This window comes from Bubalus bubalis, chromosome 3, assembly GCF_019923935.1.
Source record: "Bubalus bubalis isolate 160015118507 breed Murrah chromosome 3, NDDB_SH_1, whole genome shotgun sequence".
Classification (NCBI taxonomy): Eukaryota; Metazoa; Chordata; class Mammalia; order Artiodactyla; family Bovidae; genus Bubalus; species Bubalus bubalis.
Window position 1 is genome coordinate 136,139,007 of NC_059159.1, and position 18,866 is coordinate 136,157,872.

Here is an 18,866-nt window from a genome sequence, read left to right on the forward strand (position 1 = left end):
GGACTGTCGAGTGCAACTGGGATGCTCTGACGTTTTCATGTTAAGTTATATATGTGAAAATGTTGAGTAGACTGTTTGATACCTGATTCTGGAGGAAAAACTGGGCTGGAGATAGACACTTGGATCTTGTCAGCCTCTGGGTGGTGGTTAAAGCCAGGAATGTGGGTAAAATCATCAATGAAGAAGTCCTGAATAATTTCATCATCCATTCCACAAGGATGTGTTGAGTGCCCCCATGTACCTGGCACCATGCCGGTTATGGCCTGGAAGTAAAACCAAACCCCCAAACACAAATACAATCCCTGCTTTCAATGGGCTTTCAGGCCAAGGACCCACAGTAATGAATGACACTGACCCCCACTGATGAATGAACCTTTACAAATGGAGACAAGTGCTCTGACAGGAAGACAGAAATTCTGTGAGAGCACAGAGTACAAAAGAGCTTGGTCTAAACCTCAAGGAACCGTTTAGCCTTTCATGGCCTGTTTGTAGATGCTGTGTTCCAGTCCTTTTAGATCCAGACCAGTTTCCCTGCCCAAGAATCTCCTGGACTGGCCCTTCCCACCCTCTGCTTCCAGTATTTCTTTCCCCAGCTGGGCTTCATCCTCTGATGGATTTTTCTCCTTGCAGCTCTGTATCTTCTTTCACCATCTTCTCTGCATCAAAGTACTGCCAGTCCTTTCAAGCTTGCCAAGCACTTGTCCTTCCATAGAAGCCATGGAGAATGGCCCTGGCACAATCCACTTGGTAACACATTTCCAAAACATAGTTACTCCATGTCTACTTGCTGATCTCGTGTTTTCCCCTTTTTTCTCAGCCTCTTTCTACATAAATACAGTTGCCTCAGGATGTTTTCTCTAGGTTGTTAAAAGCTTTGTAAATAAGCCCTGGCCCCTGTGTTTAGGACCCAACAGAAATTAGACAGGTGTTGGAGAGAATGGAGCAACGTGCTGAATGAGAAATGGAGATTGTTCCTCTTGATTTCTTGTTTCGCTTTTGTTTGATATTCATAGGAAATTGTGTGTGGGGGGAGCTTTGGAGCAAGTGGAGGCTTCTATCATCATATATTTTTCTAACATGCTAATTTGCTTGTCAGGAAAGAGGTTAAGATAACACTTTGCAAACAACCAGCTGAGTGCCACCCAGACGTGCCCACACAGGGCGTCTCTTTGACTCTTACAGCCTCTCCTTTCTCTCTCTCTCCCATCTCCCTCTCCCTCCTCTTTTTGCCTTCTCCTCTCTTTCTTTAGGGTAGGTTGACCATATGTCCCAGTTGTATGGGAGAGTCCTTCTTTCCACACTCTGTCCAGGGAAGAATATGAACAGTACCCCTGCCAATCTCAAGAGCATCATGATTCGGAGGATAAATCACCTACAGCTAAGTGCCATTCTCACTCCTCTCTGCATAACACACTGATTGGCTGGTTTGTGGTGTTTTCTCTCCCCTGCTGACACCAGCTGACCCACACCCTGCATGGACCCATCTCTCTCCATCAGTGGACCATCTGTGTCTCACACAGGAGGGCCTTAAGCAGAAAATGAGGCACTTGTCTGTGATTCGGTGTGGTTCCAAGGATGTCAGCAGAGCCCCCACATTAAAACCTTCTCCCTCGGCCAGCCTCTATTGTGCTGAAAAGCCATGATCAATATCTGTCCTTGGGACTTCCCTGGGGGTCCAGTGGTTAGGAGTCTGTGCTTCCACTGCAGGAGGCGCGGGTTCACTCTCTGGTCAGGAAACTAAGATCCCGCATGACATGTGTACAAAAGAAGACAAACAAACAAAAAGATCCATCCTTACTTAGTCCCAAAGCATCACCCTACTTAGAATCCATGCCTACATCCCTGGGAGGGTCAGAGACAGAGCCATCTTGTGCCCTTTCCCAGCTGGTCCAGTTCTGTCCCCTCCCCTCTACAGCAGTGTTTCCAGGCTGTGGGGTGGCCAGTAAAGGCCACTCACCTGGCGTGTGAGGAGAGCACAGTCCAGTCCAAAGGTAGCCTGCTGTACACCTGCTTGGACTCATTGCCCTCCCTGTAGATTCAGTGGTCTTACAGTACATCCCAGAATATTCCCAGAGAGGCAGATCCAAGATGCTGCCACCCATTGTCCCTGCCCTATCTTGTCAGACATTCATCCCAGTTACTCTTGAGTTTAAACTTATCACTTAACCAGGCACAGGGTATTATGGCTTGAACATGTGCCCTGTCCCCACCCCCAACCCCCCCCCCACCGGGTAGCTCAGTGGTAAAGAACCCACCCTGCCAATGCAGGAGACGTGGGTTTGATCCCTGGGTTGGGAAGATCCCCTGGAGAAGGGAATGGCAATCCACTCATCTTCTTGCCTGGAGAATCCCCATGGGCAGAGGAGCCTGGTGGCCTACAGTCCATGGTGGTCACAACGAGTCAGACATGACTGAGTGACTGAGCAGGCATGCCCCCTCCAAAATCTGTATGTTGAAGTCCTGACTCCCAGTGCAGTGGTACTACAAGGTGGGCTTGAGGTCGTGACCTTTGAGCTTCCATGAGTTCTTAGTGTGCTGAGAAGAAGGTGAAGAGACCAGAGCTCTGTCCCCTGCCATGTGAGAACACAGCCAGAGGGCGGCTCTCTGCAAACCAGGAAGACAACGCCCACCAAGAACTGGATCTGCCAACACCTTGACCTTGGACTTAGCCTCTCCAACTCTGAGGAGTACATGTTGGCATGTAAGCCACCCAATCTGTGGTCCTGTGTTACAGTAGCCTCAGCAGACACAGGACCAACAGCTCTTTGTGGTCAGAGGAGGGTCTACAGGCCACAGTTCATGGGCTCAGGTTGTTTCCAGAACAAACCAAGCTGCCCTTATCATGTGTCTCTGGAGGCAAGATCATGAGGCTGAGGGGTAAGAGGAAAGGAATTCATGTCCTGGGAAGCTGCTATTGCTAAGAGAAAGGTTACCCTAAAGAGCCACACAAGACCAGCCCCCCATGCATGAGACCAGTCCCTGGAAACCCAAGACAAAGGGTTCAGCCGGGAAACCACAGATCAACACCACAGAGACACAGTGAGACAAAAAGAGATACATTCGCAAGGACCTCCTCCTTTCAACACCCTCTCCGCATTTCCTGTGTGTGCTTGGCAGCCCAGCCCCCCCACCCCCAACACCCACAGAGGTGAACGCGAGGCAGCTGTGCAGACCTCTGGGCCCTTTATTCACTGCGCACCCAGATTCATGACATCCACAAATTAGCAGTGAGGTGCCAGTGCTCACATTTCTATTTTTAAATGGCAGTCACATCACTGAATGTCCTTGTTAGGTACAGGCTTTTAGCACATCTAAATGAATGCTTTCAGAGTGATAAATCATGTTAACTTTTATTACTTTGCTCTTCAGGCACTTTTTAAAAATTATCCCTTAGGTGCGTGGAAAACTCAGAACTTGTCCTGCTGTTGTTATTTGTTCTCTAGAGCGGCTGTTGTAAATCACTGTGGTCCTTGTGGATTAAAACACAAAAGTGTTTTCTCGCATGGCTCCCAAGACTGGAAGTCCTGTATCAAGGGGTCCCAGGACTGGGCTGCCTTGGAGACTCTAGGATGGAATCCTTCTTTGCTTCTTCCAGCTTCTGGCCACTCCAGACTTCCTTGGCTTGTGGGCTTATGGTTGCATCACTGCACTCTTTGCCTTCATCTTCACATTCCATTCTCTTCTCTCACTGTTTCACTCCTTTGTGTGTCTTCTGTAAGGACACTAGTCATTGGATTTAAGAGCTGTCGCCTACCTCAGATAGTCCAGAATGATCTCATCTTGAGATCCTGAACTTGATGGCATCAGCAGAGACCCTTTTTCCAAATGAAGTCATGATCACAGGTTCCCAGACACCCAGACCCATCTTCAGGGGGCCACCATTCAAACCCTCAGTGGGATCACAATGGCAGATGCTGGTACCCTCATTCAGGAGCCCATAGGCCTGTGTACACAGTACACAGGGAGGTGTGAGTACTTTGCAACCTTTTTACATCCACACCGACACAAGGCCAAGTGGCAGAAAGTGGCTGCAGGCTGATGAAGGCCTATCATTTTGCCCTGCCCTCCCTAAACACAGGGACTCCCAGTTGCTGGCCTGCTATGGGCCGTCCCCAGCCCAGCCCGATTTCCATGACAGTCAGCCCGGGTGACACCATGGGCCGGTCCCTTGTCACTCAGCAGGTGACCTCATCCAGTCACAGAGCTTGAAATTCTGATTTTACCCAGTGGCACCTAAATGTGTCATACTGGCTCCTTCCATGACCCCAGGCCATAGGTACACCTACCTGCCCACCATCTCCACTGGCTGCCCACCTCCGTGTGAAGAAACAGCTCAGAATCCTCTCCTGAAATTCAGCTTCTCCTCCAGTCTTTCCATCTCCACCAACTGCAGCTGTTCTTTCAGTGACCGTGTCTCCAGCTGTCAACCTCCAAGTCCTCCTTGAATTCTTTCTTTCTGTCACACTCTGTACCTCATGCATTAGGAGATCCTGTCTGCTTGACTATTAAAACATATCCAGATTCTGAGCATTCCTCCTCAGCACCTCTGCTGCCTCTTCCCTGGTCTAGGCCGACAGCATCTCTTACCTAGAATAACGCATTCACCTCCTTACTGCCTCTGCCTGTATCCCTGTGTGCTCCATTCCACAGGCAGCAGACATGGTGAATTTTTCAAACACAGGTCAGAGGGATATAGTTAAGGTATACCTTCGATCATATCATTGCTCTGCTTTAAACTCTCTGGTGCCTACCTTCCTCACCCAAGGTAAAATCCGAAGTGCTTGCCTTGACCTGCAACAGGACTTGCAGGCCAAATATGGCTCACTACCTATTTTTGTTAACAAAGTTTCGGGGGGACCTAACCACACTTGTGTATTATTTCTGATGCATTTGAGCTACAATAGCAGAAGTGAGTAGTTGCAACAGAAACCATCTGGCCACAAAACCTGAAGTATTTGCTACCTGACCCCTTCCAGAAAAAGTCTGCTGACCTCTGGCCTGGTCTTCTGACCTTTTCTGCCATCATCTCCTCTGTGCCTTCCCCACCTCAGCCCCACTGGCCTCTTTACAGTTCCCCAAATGTGCCAAGCACACAGAGCTTCATAAATGCTTCCCCTGGGGGTTCTGTACATCTGGTCCCTTTGCCTGGAAGATACTTCCCCTCACAAGGCCATCCCTCTCTCCCTGACTTCCTTCAGAGATACATTCAAATGCCCCCTTATCAGAGAGAACTTTTCTGGCCACTCCACATAGAATGGCTCAGATGTTAAAGAATCTGCCTACAATGGAGGAGATCAAACCCAGGTTTGATCCCTGGGTTGGGAAGATCCCCTGGAAAAGGAAATGGCAGTCCACTCCAGTATTCTTGCCGGGGAACCCATGGACAGAGGAAACTGGCAGGCCACAATCCACAGGGTTGCAAAGACCTGGACACAACTGAGCGCACACGAACACACCACACAGAACAGCAGCCTCTCCTGACCGTCATTCTGCTGCCCTGCCTTCTTTGTTTGTCTTCCTGGTATTTATTAGGACCCATGATATTATTATGCTTATTTGTTTATTGTTAACCCTCCTTCCAACAGAAAATAAGCTCCATGAGAGAGCAAGCTTTTGTTTTCCCTGTTTGCTGAATTGAGTAGTTACTTAATGATGGATGGGTAGATGGATGAACTCCAGTTATAAAGTCAACAGAGACTGGCTGGAATTCCATGTCTCAACTCTAGATTCCAGCAAGGGAGAGAGAGTTTGGACTGACCTGATGTGTACAGAGGGCAGTGTCTGGGGTCAGTGGCATTGAATGCCAAGAGATGCTGTGAATAGGGCAGGTAGAGGGGTTCATATAACCACTACTGCAGTCTTCCCAGCTGAGGCAGGCAAGCTCAGTCACCAGGGAGACGGAAACTATCAGTTTTCCAAGTCACATCCAAAATTCACTGCTTTGAAATCTCAGGGTGCTGGGACTGGTCGTTGCCCCGAAGTACCCACTTCTGCCTGCAGGCTGCCCACCTAGCTCACGTGCCCTGGAGAAGGATTATCAACCATTACCCAGGTGGGGCGGAGCCCAGGCTACGGAGTCATGGTAGAGGATCTGAGAGCTCTTAAGATACTAGAAGTCTTGGAGGATCTGTGAAAAAGTGACAAGAGTAGGTGGGATGGGGTGGGGTGTAGGTGGGTTTCATGGGGTTGGAGGTGGTGCCACTGTGCTCCCGTTTCCCTAATCTGAGCCCTAGAAAGGTTGTACGGTGCCTGCCTCTCGTCAGCCTCTAAACAGAGGTGGCTTCCTAGAAAGCCGGGACTGTGTCTCATTCACCATTGTCTCCCCACTGGCTACTTAGTGCCTAACAGAAAGCGGACACTCAGATGTCTGTAGAATAAATGGATGAATGAGTGAATGAGCTGAGCCTGTAGACCACAAAGGAGACCAGGAATCTCCTACATCACTTGATGTAAAGACAAGGAGGAAGTTGACGTCAAGGAAGCTTGGCCTTCATAAATGATTAAGAGAGTTAATAGCATTTCAGCTGGCTTAAAATAGAATTTCCTGTATATTCCTGGGCAAGTCACTTGACCTCCCAGGCTCACAGTTTCTTCATTTAAAAATTGAATCAAATTAAGTGATCTCTAAATTTACTTAAGACTCTAGAATTATGGTCTAAGTTTTATGAGCTTATTAATGTCTGAATATTTGAATATCTGTGGAGCTGTAGATTGTATTGCTGTGGTTGCATCAGTGAGGTTTGCTTTTATATATGAGCTTCCAGGATCCAGAAGGCAAAATAGTTGTTCAACGTAACTTTCATCAAGACTTGAGTGAGTTTTGGCCGTTGTTTTTCTCTGACCCTGTGACATTTGCTGTCCAGTCAGCATTTTAATTTTAAAGTGTTATATTGCACAGGGAGTTTGTGTATCTCTTAAGAGCTGATCCTATAAGTTGGGTAGGAGATCTCTACTGGGTAGCATGTGAGCCAAGCATGTAGGCAAAAGTTACCATTTGTCTCGGACTGAAAGCTGATGTCTGCTCTTATTTCACTGTGGGTTTTTTATGCCTCATCTGCTAAACTAAGCCTAATATAATAGCCAAATTTAGACATTTATTTTCAAAGTTTTTTACAAGTATAACATGAATATATGAAAGACAGACATGAATGGAAAACTACAAATCATTATCTCTCATGAATATAGAGGCAAAAATACTCAACAAAATATTAGAAAATTGAATCCAACGATATGTAGAATGGAATACATGTTCATTCAATAATAGTACTTGCTGTTGTTGTTGCTGTTTTTTAGTCACTAAGTCATGTCCGACTCTTTTGTGACCCCTTGGACTATAGCCACCAGGTTCCCCTGTCCATGGGATTCTCCAGAAAAGAACACTGGAGTGGGTTGCCATTTCCTTCTCCAGGGGATCTTCCTGACCCAGGTATTGAACCTGCATTTTCTGCTTGGCAGGCAAATTCTTTACCACTGAGCCACCAGGGTATATATGTACTACACCTCTCATTTATAATAGAAGCTGTTTTCAAAGGTGATTACAAGCTCTTTATACAACTTTTGTAAAATTATACTAGCACATAAACCCCATGTGGTCCTCCCATCACTTTCATGGGCCTTTTCAAACTATTTGGATTGGTGGCTTATGCTGGGGCTTTTGCTCTTTTTATAACTGCTACAGTGAGTTTCTGTGTATACAGAATATTTCTGGGGTTTGAATCAGTTCATCAGTTTATGCTTTGGCTGCTGTAACCGCGTGGCCACCACAACAACATGGCCGCTGTAAGAACATAACACAGGCTGCGGGGCTTAAACAACAGAGATTTATTACTCCCAGTTCTGGGAGCTGGAAACCCAAGACCAGGTGCCAAGAGGGCTGGGTTCTGGTGAGAGCCCTCCTCCTGGCTTGCAGACGGCCACTTCTTGCTGTCCTCACATGACAGAGAAAATGTTCATCACCCTTTTGTCTCTTCTTATAAGGACACTAGTCTCCTAATTGAGGGCTCCAGCGTTATGACTTATTCACCTCTCAAAGGCTTCACTTCTAGCTACCATCCCATTGAGTATTAAGGCTTCAGAATATGCATTTGGGGGTGACACCAGCAGTCTATAGCACACTTCCAGGCATAGAACTAAATCCAAGATATAAACACATTTCGGATTCTTGATGTTGTGTTGTGCTCAGTCACTCAGTCATGTCCAACACTTTATGACCCCATGGACTGTAGCCCACCGGGCTCCTCTGTCCATGGGATTTCCTAGGCAAGAATACTGGAGTGGATTGCCATTTCTTCCTCCAGGGGATCACCCCGACCCAGGGATTGAACCCTCATCTCCTGCATTGGCAGGCGGATTCTTTACCACTGAGTCACCTGGAAAGCCCTTCAGATTCTTGATACAATACAGATATTCCTATCTATCTTTGCACTAGGATGGGAGCTCCCCGGGTACAGGACTTTCTCTCATTCTCTGCTGTATCCACCGCACCTAGAAGGGAGCCTGATGCAAGAGTATGTTAATTATTGAATGCATGGATGAGAATCATTGAGAGGTTTTCTTGTGTAATTTTTGGTATCAATACATGCAGAAGAAAACAGTACCGAATAGATGAGTTGACAGTTCACCCTGAGGGCTGTTCCACATCTCCTGGAACCTGGCATTTGGAAACATGTAGGGGCCTTCTTTTTGGCTTGTCACGTTATCATCATTGTCGGAATGACCAGGACAAGACATTCAGTAGGCTGCAGCCATGGGTGCCACATGGCACCACACAGCAAAGAATCATCTGGCCCCAAATGCCAATGCCTGTTAGCACTCACTGATGTGAGTTATGAAGCATTATGGTAAAATGAACAACCTGGAACCCATCGCCTTATGTGAGAATAAAGCTTCACCAGTCACACTGAAGCAAACTTGCTCTAAGGCAGACACTATATGCCACACAAACAAATCACTGAGTCATGACTTCAAGAGATATTTTGGTGGGAAGACTTGTTTCAAAGAAGAACAGGGACTTCCCTGGTGATCCACTGGTGAAGGATCCGCCTGCCATTGCAGAGGACAAGTGGGTTCGATCCCTGGTTCTGGAAGATCCCACATGCTATGGAGCAACTAAGCCTGGGCACCTAGAGCCTGTGCTCTACAATAAGAAAAGCCACTCCAATGAGAAGCTCATGCACCTCAACGAAGAGTAGCCCCTACTCACTGCATGCAGTGAGAGCCTGCGTGCAGCAATGAAGAACCGGTGCAGCCAAAAATAAATAAATGAACAAATGAAAAAAATTAATATTTAAAGAAATGAGAAAGAAAAAAAGAAGTACATGAAGTCCTCTTGGTTCTGTCATAATGGATTGTCTCATTCCTCCTCCCCCTATTAATAAATCTCAGCTTGGCAGCCAGAGTCTTTCCTTGGGGTTTATTAGTAAATCCAAACATTTGACAGAACAGTCTTATTCTTAACAGAATATTTTCCAGAGACACCTCTTATATTCTGTACAAGTCATTTAAAAAGAAGTCCTTTTCCACCTGTTTCTGCACTTTCTCAGAACTTCACTTGCTGCCTCTATGTGTGGCTGAAGAGGAAAAGAAGAAGCCTGCTATCGTGAGCTTTGCCCTGGGAATGCAAAACCCTTTGTGGCTTTCTTGCTCCAGGCAGAAGGAAGTCATTTTTCTCTGCATTATTTCTTCCCGGGCGACTTCTCCACAGCCATCACCTGACATCCTCTGAGGTTCATTCATCGTTCATCAGCTGCCTGCTCCCACCAGGACTGTCTTCAGCTTAGAAATGGTCTCAGATCCTTTTACCAGTGACAGCTTTCCTTAGCCATCTGGACCCCTTTGATGGAGCTGAAGAGCTGTTACCGGAAGTTACTGGTAACCATGGCTCTCTCCTTCTCCCTCAGCCTCTACTCAGACAGTTTCTCCATGGGTCCATTTCCCAGGGCTCCAGCTCCCACTCAGGCTGGGAGTCAGAGGAGCCTCTGATCAGGCAACTTTAGACTCTATTTCAGGCTCTCAAATTTTATGTCTCAGCTATAGACTTCTTGGGGATCTTCCTGGTGGCTCAATGGTAAAGAATCCGCCTGCAATGCAGGCGGCATGGGTTCTATCCCTGGGTTGGGAAGATCCCCTGGAGAAGGAAATGGCAACCCACTCCAATATTCTTTCCTGGGAAATGCTATGAACAAAGGAGCCTGGCATGCTACAGTCCATGGGGTTTCAGGAGAGTTGGACATCACTTAGTGATGAAAACAATGACAAAATAGACTTCTTGAGTTCATTAATCCAACTCCCAGGATAACTTGACCTTGCACCAGGTTCATCTCTTCTTCTTTGCCGACCCACCCTGACAATGGCCACCGTTTATTAAGCACCTACTCTTCTGTGTTACTTTAAGGCTAGGTAAGCTTGTTACGTAAGCTTTCTACGTAAGCTCTTTACGTGTCTGGAACCCACCAAAAGCTTGGCCAGCTTGCTTATCCTTGAAGCCAATCTTAGTAGTTTCACACTCCAAAAAATTATTAGTCTGCTATCTAAAAATAATTAGAAATCAGTTTGAATCTTTACTGTAATCTCTTAGGGAAAAAATATCATTGAGGGATCACTTTTATGAAAAATAGCAACATTTCTTAAACATTTTTATAACCATGTCTTAATATCCAATCAGGTTGACGGCAGACCAAAAATATCTTTCCTTGCATTTTTTTAAAATTTCTAAAATCCAGCCCAAGAAGGCGCTTATCTTCCTTCCCTCTACTGCTCATGGCAAAATCCATTCTTTTTCTTCCCTTAGTCAATTCTTTGGCTTCCCAGGTGGCACTACTGGTAAAGAACTCGCCTGCCGATGCAGGAGATGTAAGAGACCCGGTTCGATCCCTGGGTCGGGAAGATCCTCTGGAGGAGGGCATGCCAACCCACTCCAGTATTCTTGCCTGGAGCATCCCATGGACAGAGGAGCCTGGCGGGCTACCATCCATAGGGTTGCACAGAGTCATATACAACTGAAGCGACTTAGCACACACACGTACAGTCAACTGTTTGTTTCTTCCAGTGTATAATTCAAATTCAACTGCATTGCTTCACACTCCCCATTACCAAGTTCATGCTACCTAAGTTCAAGAGTTGAGTGGTCCATGGAAACCTCCTTAGAAGGTGGAAAAGGAACAGTGTTACATGTTTATAATTTTATTTATTTTTTTACATGTTTATAATTTTATATCTGCTCCTTATATTTATACCACGTTATCTAATCCCATCCAAAAATCTCATAACGAAAGAGGTATTCTCCCAATTTTTCAGATGAGGAAGTAGAGGTTAGGTAACCTGGTCATGGCCTAATGCACAGTCTTGGCTGGATCTGATAGATGCCAAAGTCTTGGTGATGTCATTAGTCACCACACTCTTGATCTCTTGAACATCTTTTAATGTTGGTCCCTGTCTCTCATAACCCTGACTTGTTATCCAGAGAGCTGGCTTCTATTCATTTACTCATTCATTCATCCCTGAAGTATTTGAGACTCTCCTGTGGGCCAAGCACTGGGCTTGTCAAGAGGATAATATTGTATGTAAGGTTTGGCTTCCGACCTTGCATTTGAAAGGTTAGAAATACAAATAACAGCCATTGTCTTAGTTCTAATTGGTGAATGTCTGTATTCATTTCTTCTGGCTTCTCTAACAAAGTAACACAAGTGGGGTGAGTCAAAACAACAAAAATTCATTTTTATCACAGATCTGGAGGCTAGAAGTCCAAGGTCAGGTTGTTGGCAGGGCCATGCTCCCTCAGAAACCTGTAAGAGAACAATGTTTCTTTGCATCTTCCTCACCTTGGGTGGTTCCTAGCAACCATTACCATTCCTGGGCTTGCAGAAGTATCACTCAGAATGAAAAGGAAAAGTTGAAATTTTACATAACCTCCTGCTCTTTCTGCCTCTGTAACTCAGCTTGCTCCTTGCAAAGTCTGGATCACCTATATCATGTAGTCTCAGAAAGTAGGGACTTAAAATACTAGAAACTGGAGCTTATCTCACTCACCCTTGTGCTGCTTTTTGCAAGCCCCTGCAAACCTGCTTAACCATGCCTCTCCGTGTAGAGGTCAGGAACCCCTTCCCCATCTTGACTGCTGTTCCCAGTGCGCGAAACCCCTTAGTTTAAACCAGCCTATTAGCAGCTAACATTGCCCACTATAGTCTGTCTATAAAAACTCTGTAACCCCTTTGTGTGGATCTCAGAGCTTAGAGTGTTAACTCTTCTGGGCCCACCAGCCTAATAAAACTGAGTTCTCCAACTTACCGAGTGTGATGCTTGATTTCTCGATTACTGGTTTCTGCAACAAGATCCCCTATCTTCACATGGCATTCTTCTTGGGTGTGTAACTCTCATTGTGCCTGAATTTCTGTTTTTTATAAAGACACCCGTCACACTGGATTAAGGTCCGCTCTAACTATTTCATTTTAAGTTGATTAGTCTCTAAAGATCTTGCTTCCAAATAAGGTCATGTTCTAAGGTCTGGCAGTTCGGATTTCAACATATCCCAGTGGGGAGGGTGGGAAATTCAATCCATAACAGCAACCTGAAAGACAAACATGAAAGTGAAAATCACTCAGTCATGTCTGACTCTTTGGAATCCTATGAACTGTAGTCTTCCAGGCTCCTCTGCCTGTGGAATTCTCTAGGCCAGAATACTGGAGTGGATAGCTGTTCCCTTCTCCAGGGGATCTTCTCAACCCAGAGATCAAACCCAGGTCTCCCGCATTCTGCATTGCAGGCAGATTCTTTACCATCTGAGCCACCAGGGAAGCCCAACAGCATCTTAGAGTGTGCAAACTTCTTTGGGAACCCAGGGACAAAAACAAACCCTGTCAAGGCAATTCAGGCAGGGCTTCCCAGGGTACCTCAGAGAGCTTGTTCTTATTGTTCAACTGCTAAGTCCTGTCTGACTCTTTGCAACAGGCTTTGCTGTCCTTCACTATCTCCAGAAGTTTGCTCAAATTCATGTCCATTTAGTTGGTGATGCTATCTAACCATCTCATCCTCTGCTGTTCCTTTCTCCTTTGGCCTTCCGTCTTTCTCAGCATCAAGGTCTTTTCCAGTGAGTCGGCTCTTCGAATCAGGTGGCCAAAGTATTGGATCTTCAGCTTCAGCATCAGTTCTTCAGATGAATATTCATGGTTGATTTTCTTTAGGACTGACTGCTTTGATGCAACTCAATCAGGAGAGGACAGGAGGGGAGGGGACCTGGCATCCTCCAAGAGGGAAGAGCCTCTTGGGCATGGAGAGTAATACTGGGAGATGGCAGGTGCTTAAAATTCATTGTGTGTCAGCATGGGAGATGATCTGGAAAAAACACACGGAGGAAAATTCCAGAGGGCCTTTTATGCCTCATGTTAAAGAGTCTGGATCTTATTGTCTAGAAAATGAGAACCCAGTAACAAAAGTCACCTCCTTAAATGTGCCTTTCATCTCAGAGGGGTAACTTTTAAAGTACAATTCAAGCAGGACTTTATAAAACCAAAGTTTCAAGTTATTAAAATTTTAATTTCTACTATTTTTAAAAGATTTTTTAAAAATATGGACCATGTTGTTTCTGTTTTATGTTTTGGTTTTTTGGCCAAGAGGCATGTGGGATCTTAGCTCCCTGACCAGGGATGAAATCCAAACCCTGTGCATTGGAAGATGAAGTCTTCACTATGGACCACCAAGGAAGTCCCTAAGTTCCATCATTTTGTTTTCATAAGCCAAAGAGTAAGAAGTAAGGAAAGTGAGTTAGATCAAGCCTGGAAAGCAAATGAAGGCCAGAGCCTCGGGTGGGTTCCCAGAAAGCAGACCCTAATGATCTTTGCAGGCAGGAAGCATCAGTGAGCATGCCCATGAACCTCACCTGGAGCAAGTAATAAAAAAAACAGGACTGGGCAGAGAAAAGAGTTGGGCTGTGACAGGACACGTCACAGGGAGCACTGGAGCTGGGATGGGACAGCTTTGCTGGGCATGAAAGGATAGGGGCTTGAAACCCCCACAGTGACCAATCCCTGGTTGCAGGCTTCCCCCAGTAAGGGGTGTGACATCAGGCATGATGGTTTAGTTGCTGGCCATATCCAACTCTGCAACCTGGATTATAGCCCCCCAGGATCCTCTGTCCATAGGATTATAGCCCCCCAGGATCCTCTGTCCATAGGATTCTCTAGGCAAAAATACTAGAGTGGGTTGCCATTCCCTTCTTCAGGCAATCTTCCCAACCAGGGATTGAGTCCAGTCTCCTGCATTGCAGGCAGATTCCTTACTGTCTGAGCCCTCACACTATATATAAAAATCAATTTCAAAAAAGAAATCAACTTCAGATGGAAAAAAATATGACTCAACTCCAACAAAAGAGCAAGAAGATGGATTGAGGAATTAATTGCTCAGGTGATCTTTTTTCTTTAGAACTAAATTATCCTGGGCATGGGGATAGGCATCTGGTCCTGCCCCTTGTTTGTTTCTGACCTGTACAAGGAGATGCTAGAGAATAGGGAGAGAGGTGAAGACAGTCTGAAGTCTTCACGCTGGTTGATAAAGCCAATACTTTTATGTCAGTCAAGCAGGAGGAAAAGCCACAGAAATCCCACTGTTTGCACATCCGAAGCTGTGAGCCATAGGCTGATTGGGGGCCTGCCTTTCAGTAGCCCTCACATGGGCAGAAGGAAAGATTTTCTTGTAGCAAAAAAAAAAAAAAAAAAAAAGAATCCTGGACTTAGCTCAATAACAATTGATAAAATTAAGACAGCTTCCCCCCTCCTTTCTATCATGTTACATATGGCAATTTTGTGAGTAGGTAAACATCCTATACCATTGTTTTTCAAAGTGATTTATTCATAGACAAAGAAATATGGAACTCATTAATGACAGTTTATGAGCTGTGGGCAGAGAGCTGATACTGCTGCTCCCACCGTTTGGACAAGAAGCTGTGTGGATATGAGAGAAGAGGCAGTGAAGGGTGAGAGGGGCGGCAGGACTGATGCAGAAGCCTCATGGTGAGATCATGTCAAACCTCAAAGTTTTTTTTCTTTTAAATTGATTCCCCAGCTCACTCTAGGGCCCCCCTCCACTTAAGCCACTTTCTCCCTTCCACCCCCTGAAAAGAAACGTCTCCTTTTTTATTTATTTTATTTTTAAAGTTTTTATTTTCTACTGGGGTATTGGAGAAGGAAATGGCAACCCACTCCAGTGTTCTTGCCTGGAGGATCCCAGGGACGGGGGAGCCTGCTGAGCTGCCGTCTCTGGGGTCGCACAGAGTCGGACACGACTGAAGCGACTTAGCAGCAGCAGCAGCAGAGCCAATTAACAATGTTGTGATAGTTTCAGGTGAACAGTGAAGGGACTCAGCCGTATGTATACATGTATCCATTCTCCTCCAAACCAGGCCGTCACATAACATTGAATGGAGTTCCCTGTGCTATATAGTAGGTTCTTGTTGGTTATCCATTTTAAATATAGCAGTGTGTACATGTCCATCCCAAACTCCCTAACTGTCCCATCTCCCCATCCTTCCGCTTGGCAACCACAAGTTCATTTTTAAAATCTGTAAGTCTATTTCTGTTTTGTAAATAAATCCATTTATATCATTTTTCTTTTTAGAGTCTGCATAGAAGGAATATCATATTATATTTGTTTCTCTATCTGACTTACTTCACTGAGTATGACAATCTCCAGGTCTGTCCATATTCCCGCAAATGGCATTATTGCATTCCTCTTAATGGCTGAGTAATATTCCATTGTATTTATGTATCACATTTTCTTTATCTATTTGATTTGATCTTCCAACCTTCCACCTCCTCCTCCTCAGCCAGGCTAATATCACATGATTCAAAGCTCTAAACCTCTAATGAGATGGTTGGTTTTTCCAACAAGGCCAGCCCCCATCATGAGACTTTTCAGGGGCCCACCATGAATCACTTCATCAGCATAAACCTCAGTCCAAGGAACCCACCAGGAACAATAAAGATACTCTAAGTGATACTTTGGAGAAGGCAATGGCACCCCACTCCAGTACTCTTGCCTGGAAAATCCCATGGATGGAGGAGCCTGGTAGGCTGCAGTCCATGAGGTCGCTAAGAGTCGGACACAACTGAGCGACTTCACTTTCATTTTTCACTTTCATGCATTGGAGAAGGAAATGGCACCCCACTCCAGTGTTCTTGCCTGGAGAATCCCAGGGACGGCGGAGCCTGGTGGGCTGCCGTCTATGGGGTCGCACAGAGTTGGACACGACTGAAGTGACTTAGCAGTTAGCAGCAGCAAGTGATACTTAGGAAATTTCAGGGGTTCAGAGGCTCCCTTCCCAGAAGCAAGGACAAAGAGCAGCCAAGTTCTTTTATGTACAACATCCTTTCGTCAGTAACTGGTGGGGTGACGGTGATGGTGATGGTGGGTGCAGTAGCCATTTGGTAAAGCTCCCTCCCCCCAGGAGCTTCAGGTTTCCTCCTCTAGGAAGAATGCCTTCTGGTAAAAGCCTGCTTAGTACCAGGCAACCCCCAAATAGTACACTTTATACTCTTTCCTACCTGAAGCTGAGATCAATCTTCCTGTGAAAATCTGTTGGATGAAGAATCTCTTAATGAATTTCCACTCTAAGGATCTAGAGTTAACCTTATCCCAATATCCCTATGATAGAAGTTGATTGTGTTTTAGAAGGAAACCTAGGGGGAAAAAAATTTGTACCAGTTATGCCCTGGAGAGTTTTACAACCACAGAGCAAAAAGTGGATACAGTCTGGTTTCTCTCAGAGACTCTAAGTGGAAGAGAAACTGGACACAAGGCCCCTGTCAAACTGGGCAGAAATTCTATTAGTCCATTTGATATGGTGCCTTTAATTCTTATATGGCTGGGAACCTCCCTTACCAGAGACTGTCTTCATTGTGAAATTATTTAAAACATAAAAAAATTGAAAGACGTGGCCTAAGTCCCATATCACCTACACCCAGATTTCCCAATTGTTTAAATGTGTCATTTTCCATATGTAGTGGCTCTATCTCTTCATAAACACGCATACACTATGCCCACTATCATTATTCTCTTCCTGAGTTATTTGAAAGCAAGTTGCAGCAGTACTGCTCCATCACTGAAAAGACGTCAGTGTTTATTTCTCCCACACAAGGTCACTCTTCTACAGAATTGTGACCATCTAAAGTGGGAAATCACCATTGCTACAATCACAATCTAAACCATTTGTTGTCCACTTGCTAAGCCATGTCCTACTCTTTGTGGCCCCATGGAATGTAACCCACCAGGCTCCTCTGTCCATGGGATTCTCCAGGCAAGAATACTAGAATGGGTTGCTATTTCCTTTTCCAGGGGATCTTCCTGACTCAGGGATCAAACCCATGTGTCCAGCATTGGCAGGTGAATTCTTTACTACTGAGCCACCAGGGAAGCCCAAACCATAGAACCCATTCAAATTTCACCAACTGTGCCTAAAATATCTATTTTTCCTGTCTGGTCCAGGAACACACATTGCATTTGATTGTCATATCTCTCTGGTCTCCTCCAATCTGAAAGAGTTTCTTAGTTTGAGAGAGTTAAGCCCTTTATTCCATCTATCAGTCTCTGAGGAGACCACTCACCCAGGTCTGTGCCTAGACTCATCGTGAACTCAGAGCAGAGACGACCCAGACATGACGTCCTGTGCCCATCTCCGTGTATCAAGGTAGGAGGCATGTCCTCTTTACCTTGTTCTAGCACTGGTGAAGTTATCTTTGTTGACCTGGTCACTTGTGTCTGCCAGGTTTTCCTTTGTATTTGATTAGTGTCTGAAAGGAGATACACTCAGACCATGTCAGTAGCCTCTGCCCTCCAGCCTTATCTTCCATTGATGAATCATGCCTGAACTAACCAACACTGAGTTTGTTGACAGTGATTTTCTATTTCCATCCTTTCTTCTACATTTCCTAGTTAGTATTCTACTCTGAAGAAAAACATCCTCTTCTCCCCCATTTATTTACTGATCTGTCCTAGATTCTGTTTTATTCTGTGGATGCACTCCACCATGGTAGACTGTGATGCTTCTGTTCTCCCAGACTTGGCTTGTCCAGCCCCTTGAGCTGATACTGGTTCCTTGTTATGTGTCCCCCAACATTCTCTAAACACTTCCTTTTTTTCTAGCACAAAAAGGTATTCCAGGGTCATCTCAGACCTTCTTTGCCCCAGCCTGGGAATCAGCATTTCTCCAAGGAATCCTAGATCTGTTTAGTACAGAAGGGTATTTGGAAAGTAAGACTGGGTGTTTGGTATCCAGCTGACTATCAGGGTGTCATTGGTCCTAGGATCTCTCAGTAAACAGACCTTTTTCTCTCAAACCATGTTGTTGTTCAGTTGCTAAGTCGTGTCCGACTCTTTGTGACCCATGGACTGCAGCATGCCAGGCTTCCCTGTCCTTCACTATCTCCCAGAGTTTGCTCAAACTCATGTTCATTGAGTCAGTGATTCCACCCAACCATCTCATCCTCTGTCACCCCGTTCTCCTCCTGACCTCAATCTTTCCCAGCATCAGGGTCTTTTCCAATGAGTCAGCTCTTCACATCACGTGGTCAAAGTATTGGAGTTTCAGCATCAGTCCTAATTGTTAAAATTAGGAATGAATTTAACAAAAGACCTGTAAAACCTATACACTGGAAACTACAAATCATTGCTGACAAATGTGAAAGACAGGCAAAACGAATGGAAAGATATGCCATGTGTGAGGATTGGAAGACTCCGTGCTGTTAAGATGCCAGCTCTTCCTCGCTAAGCTATAGATGTAACATAATCTCAACCATAATTCAGCAGATATTTTAAATAGAAAGTGACAAACTGATTCAAAAATGTATATGGAGATGCAGAGACCCAGAATAGCACAATAA

General features: G+C 45.4%; 1 protein-coding gene across 10 annotated transcripts in view; it reads left to right on the forward strand.

Annotated features, from left to right (window-relative positions):
* Window positions 1–18,866, forward strand: part of PTK2B (protein tyrosine kinase 2 beta) — a 139,423-nt gene that overhangs the window by 80,067 nt on the left and 40,490 nt on the right. Inside the window, exon 1 of one of the 10 annotated variants that reach the window (XM_045165110.1) lies at window positions 14,979–15,002. The exons of the other annotated variants lie outside the window; for them this stretch is intronic. Coding sequence (XP_045021045.1) covers window positions 15,000–15,002 — 3 coding nt within the window. The 5' untranslated portion in view covers window positions 14,979–14,999. Of the gene's footprint in view, window positions 1–14,978; window positions 15,003–18,866 lie in introns of those variants that run through there. 10 annotated transcript variants of the gene reach the window in all.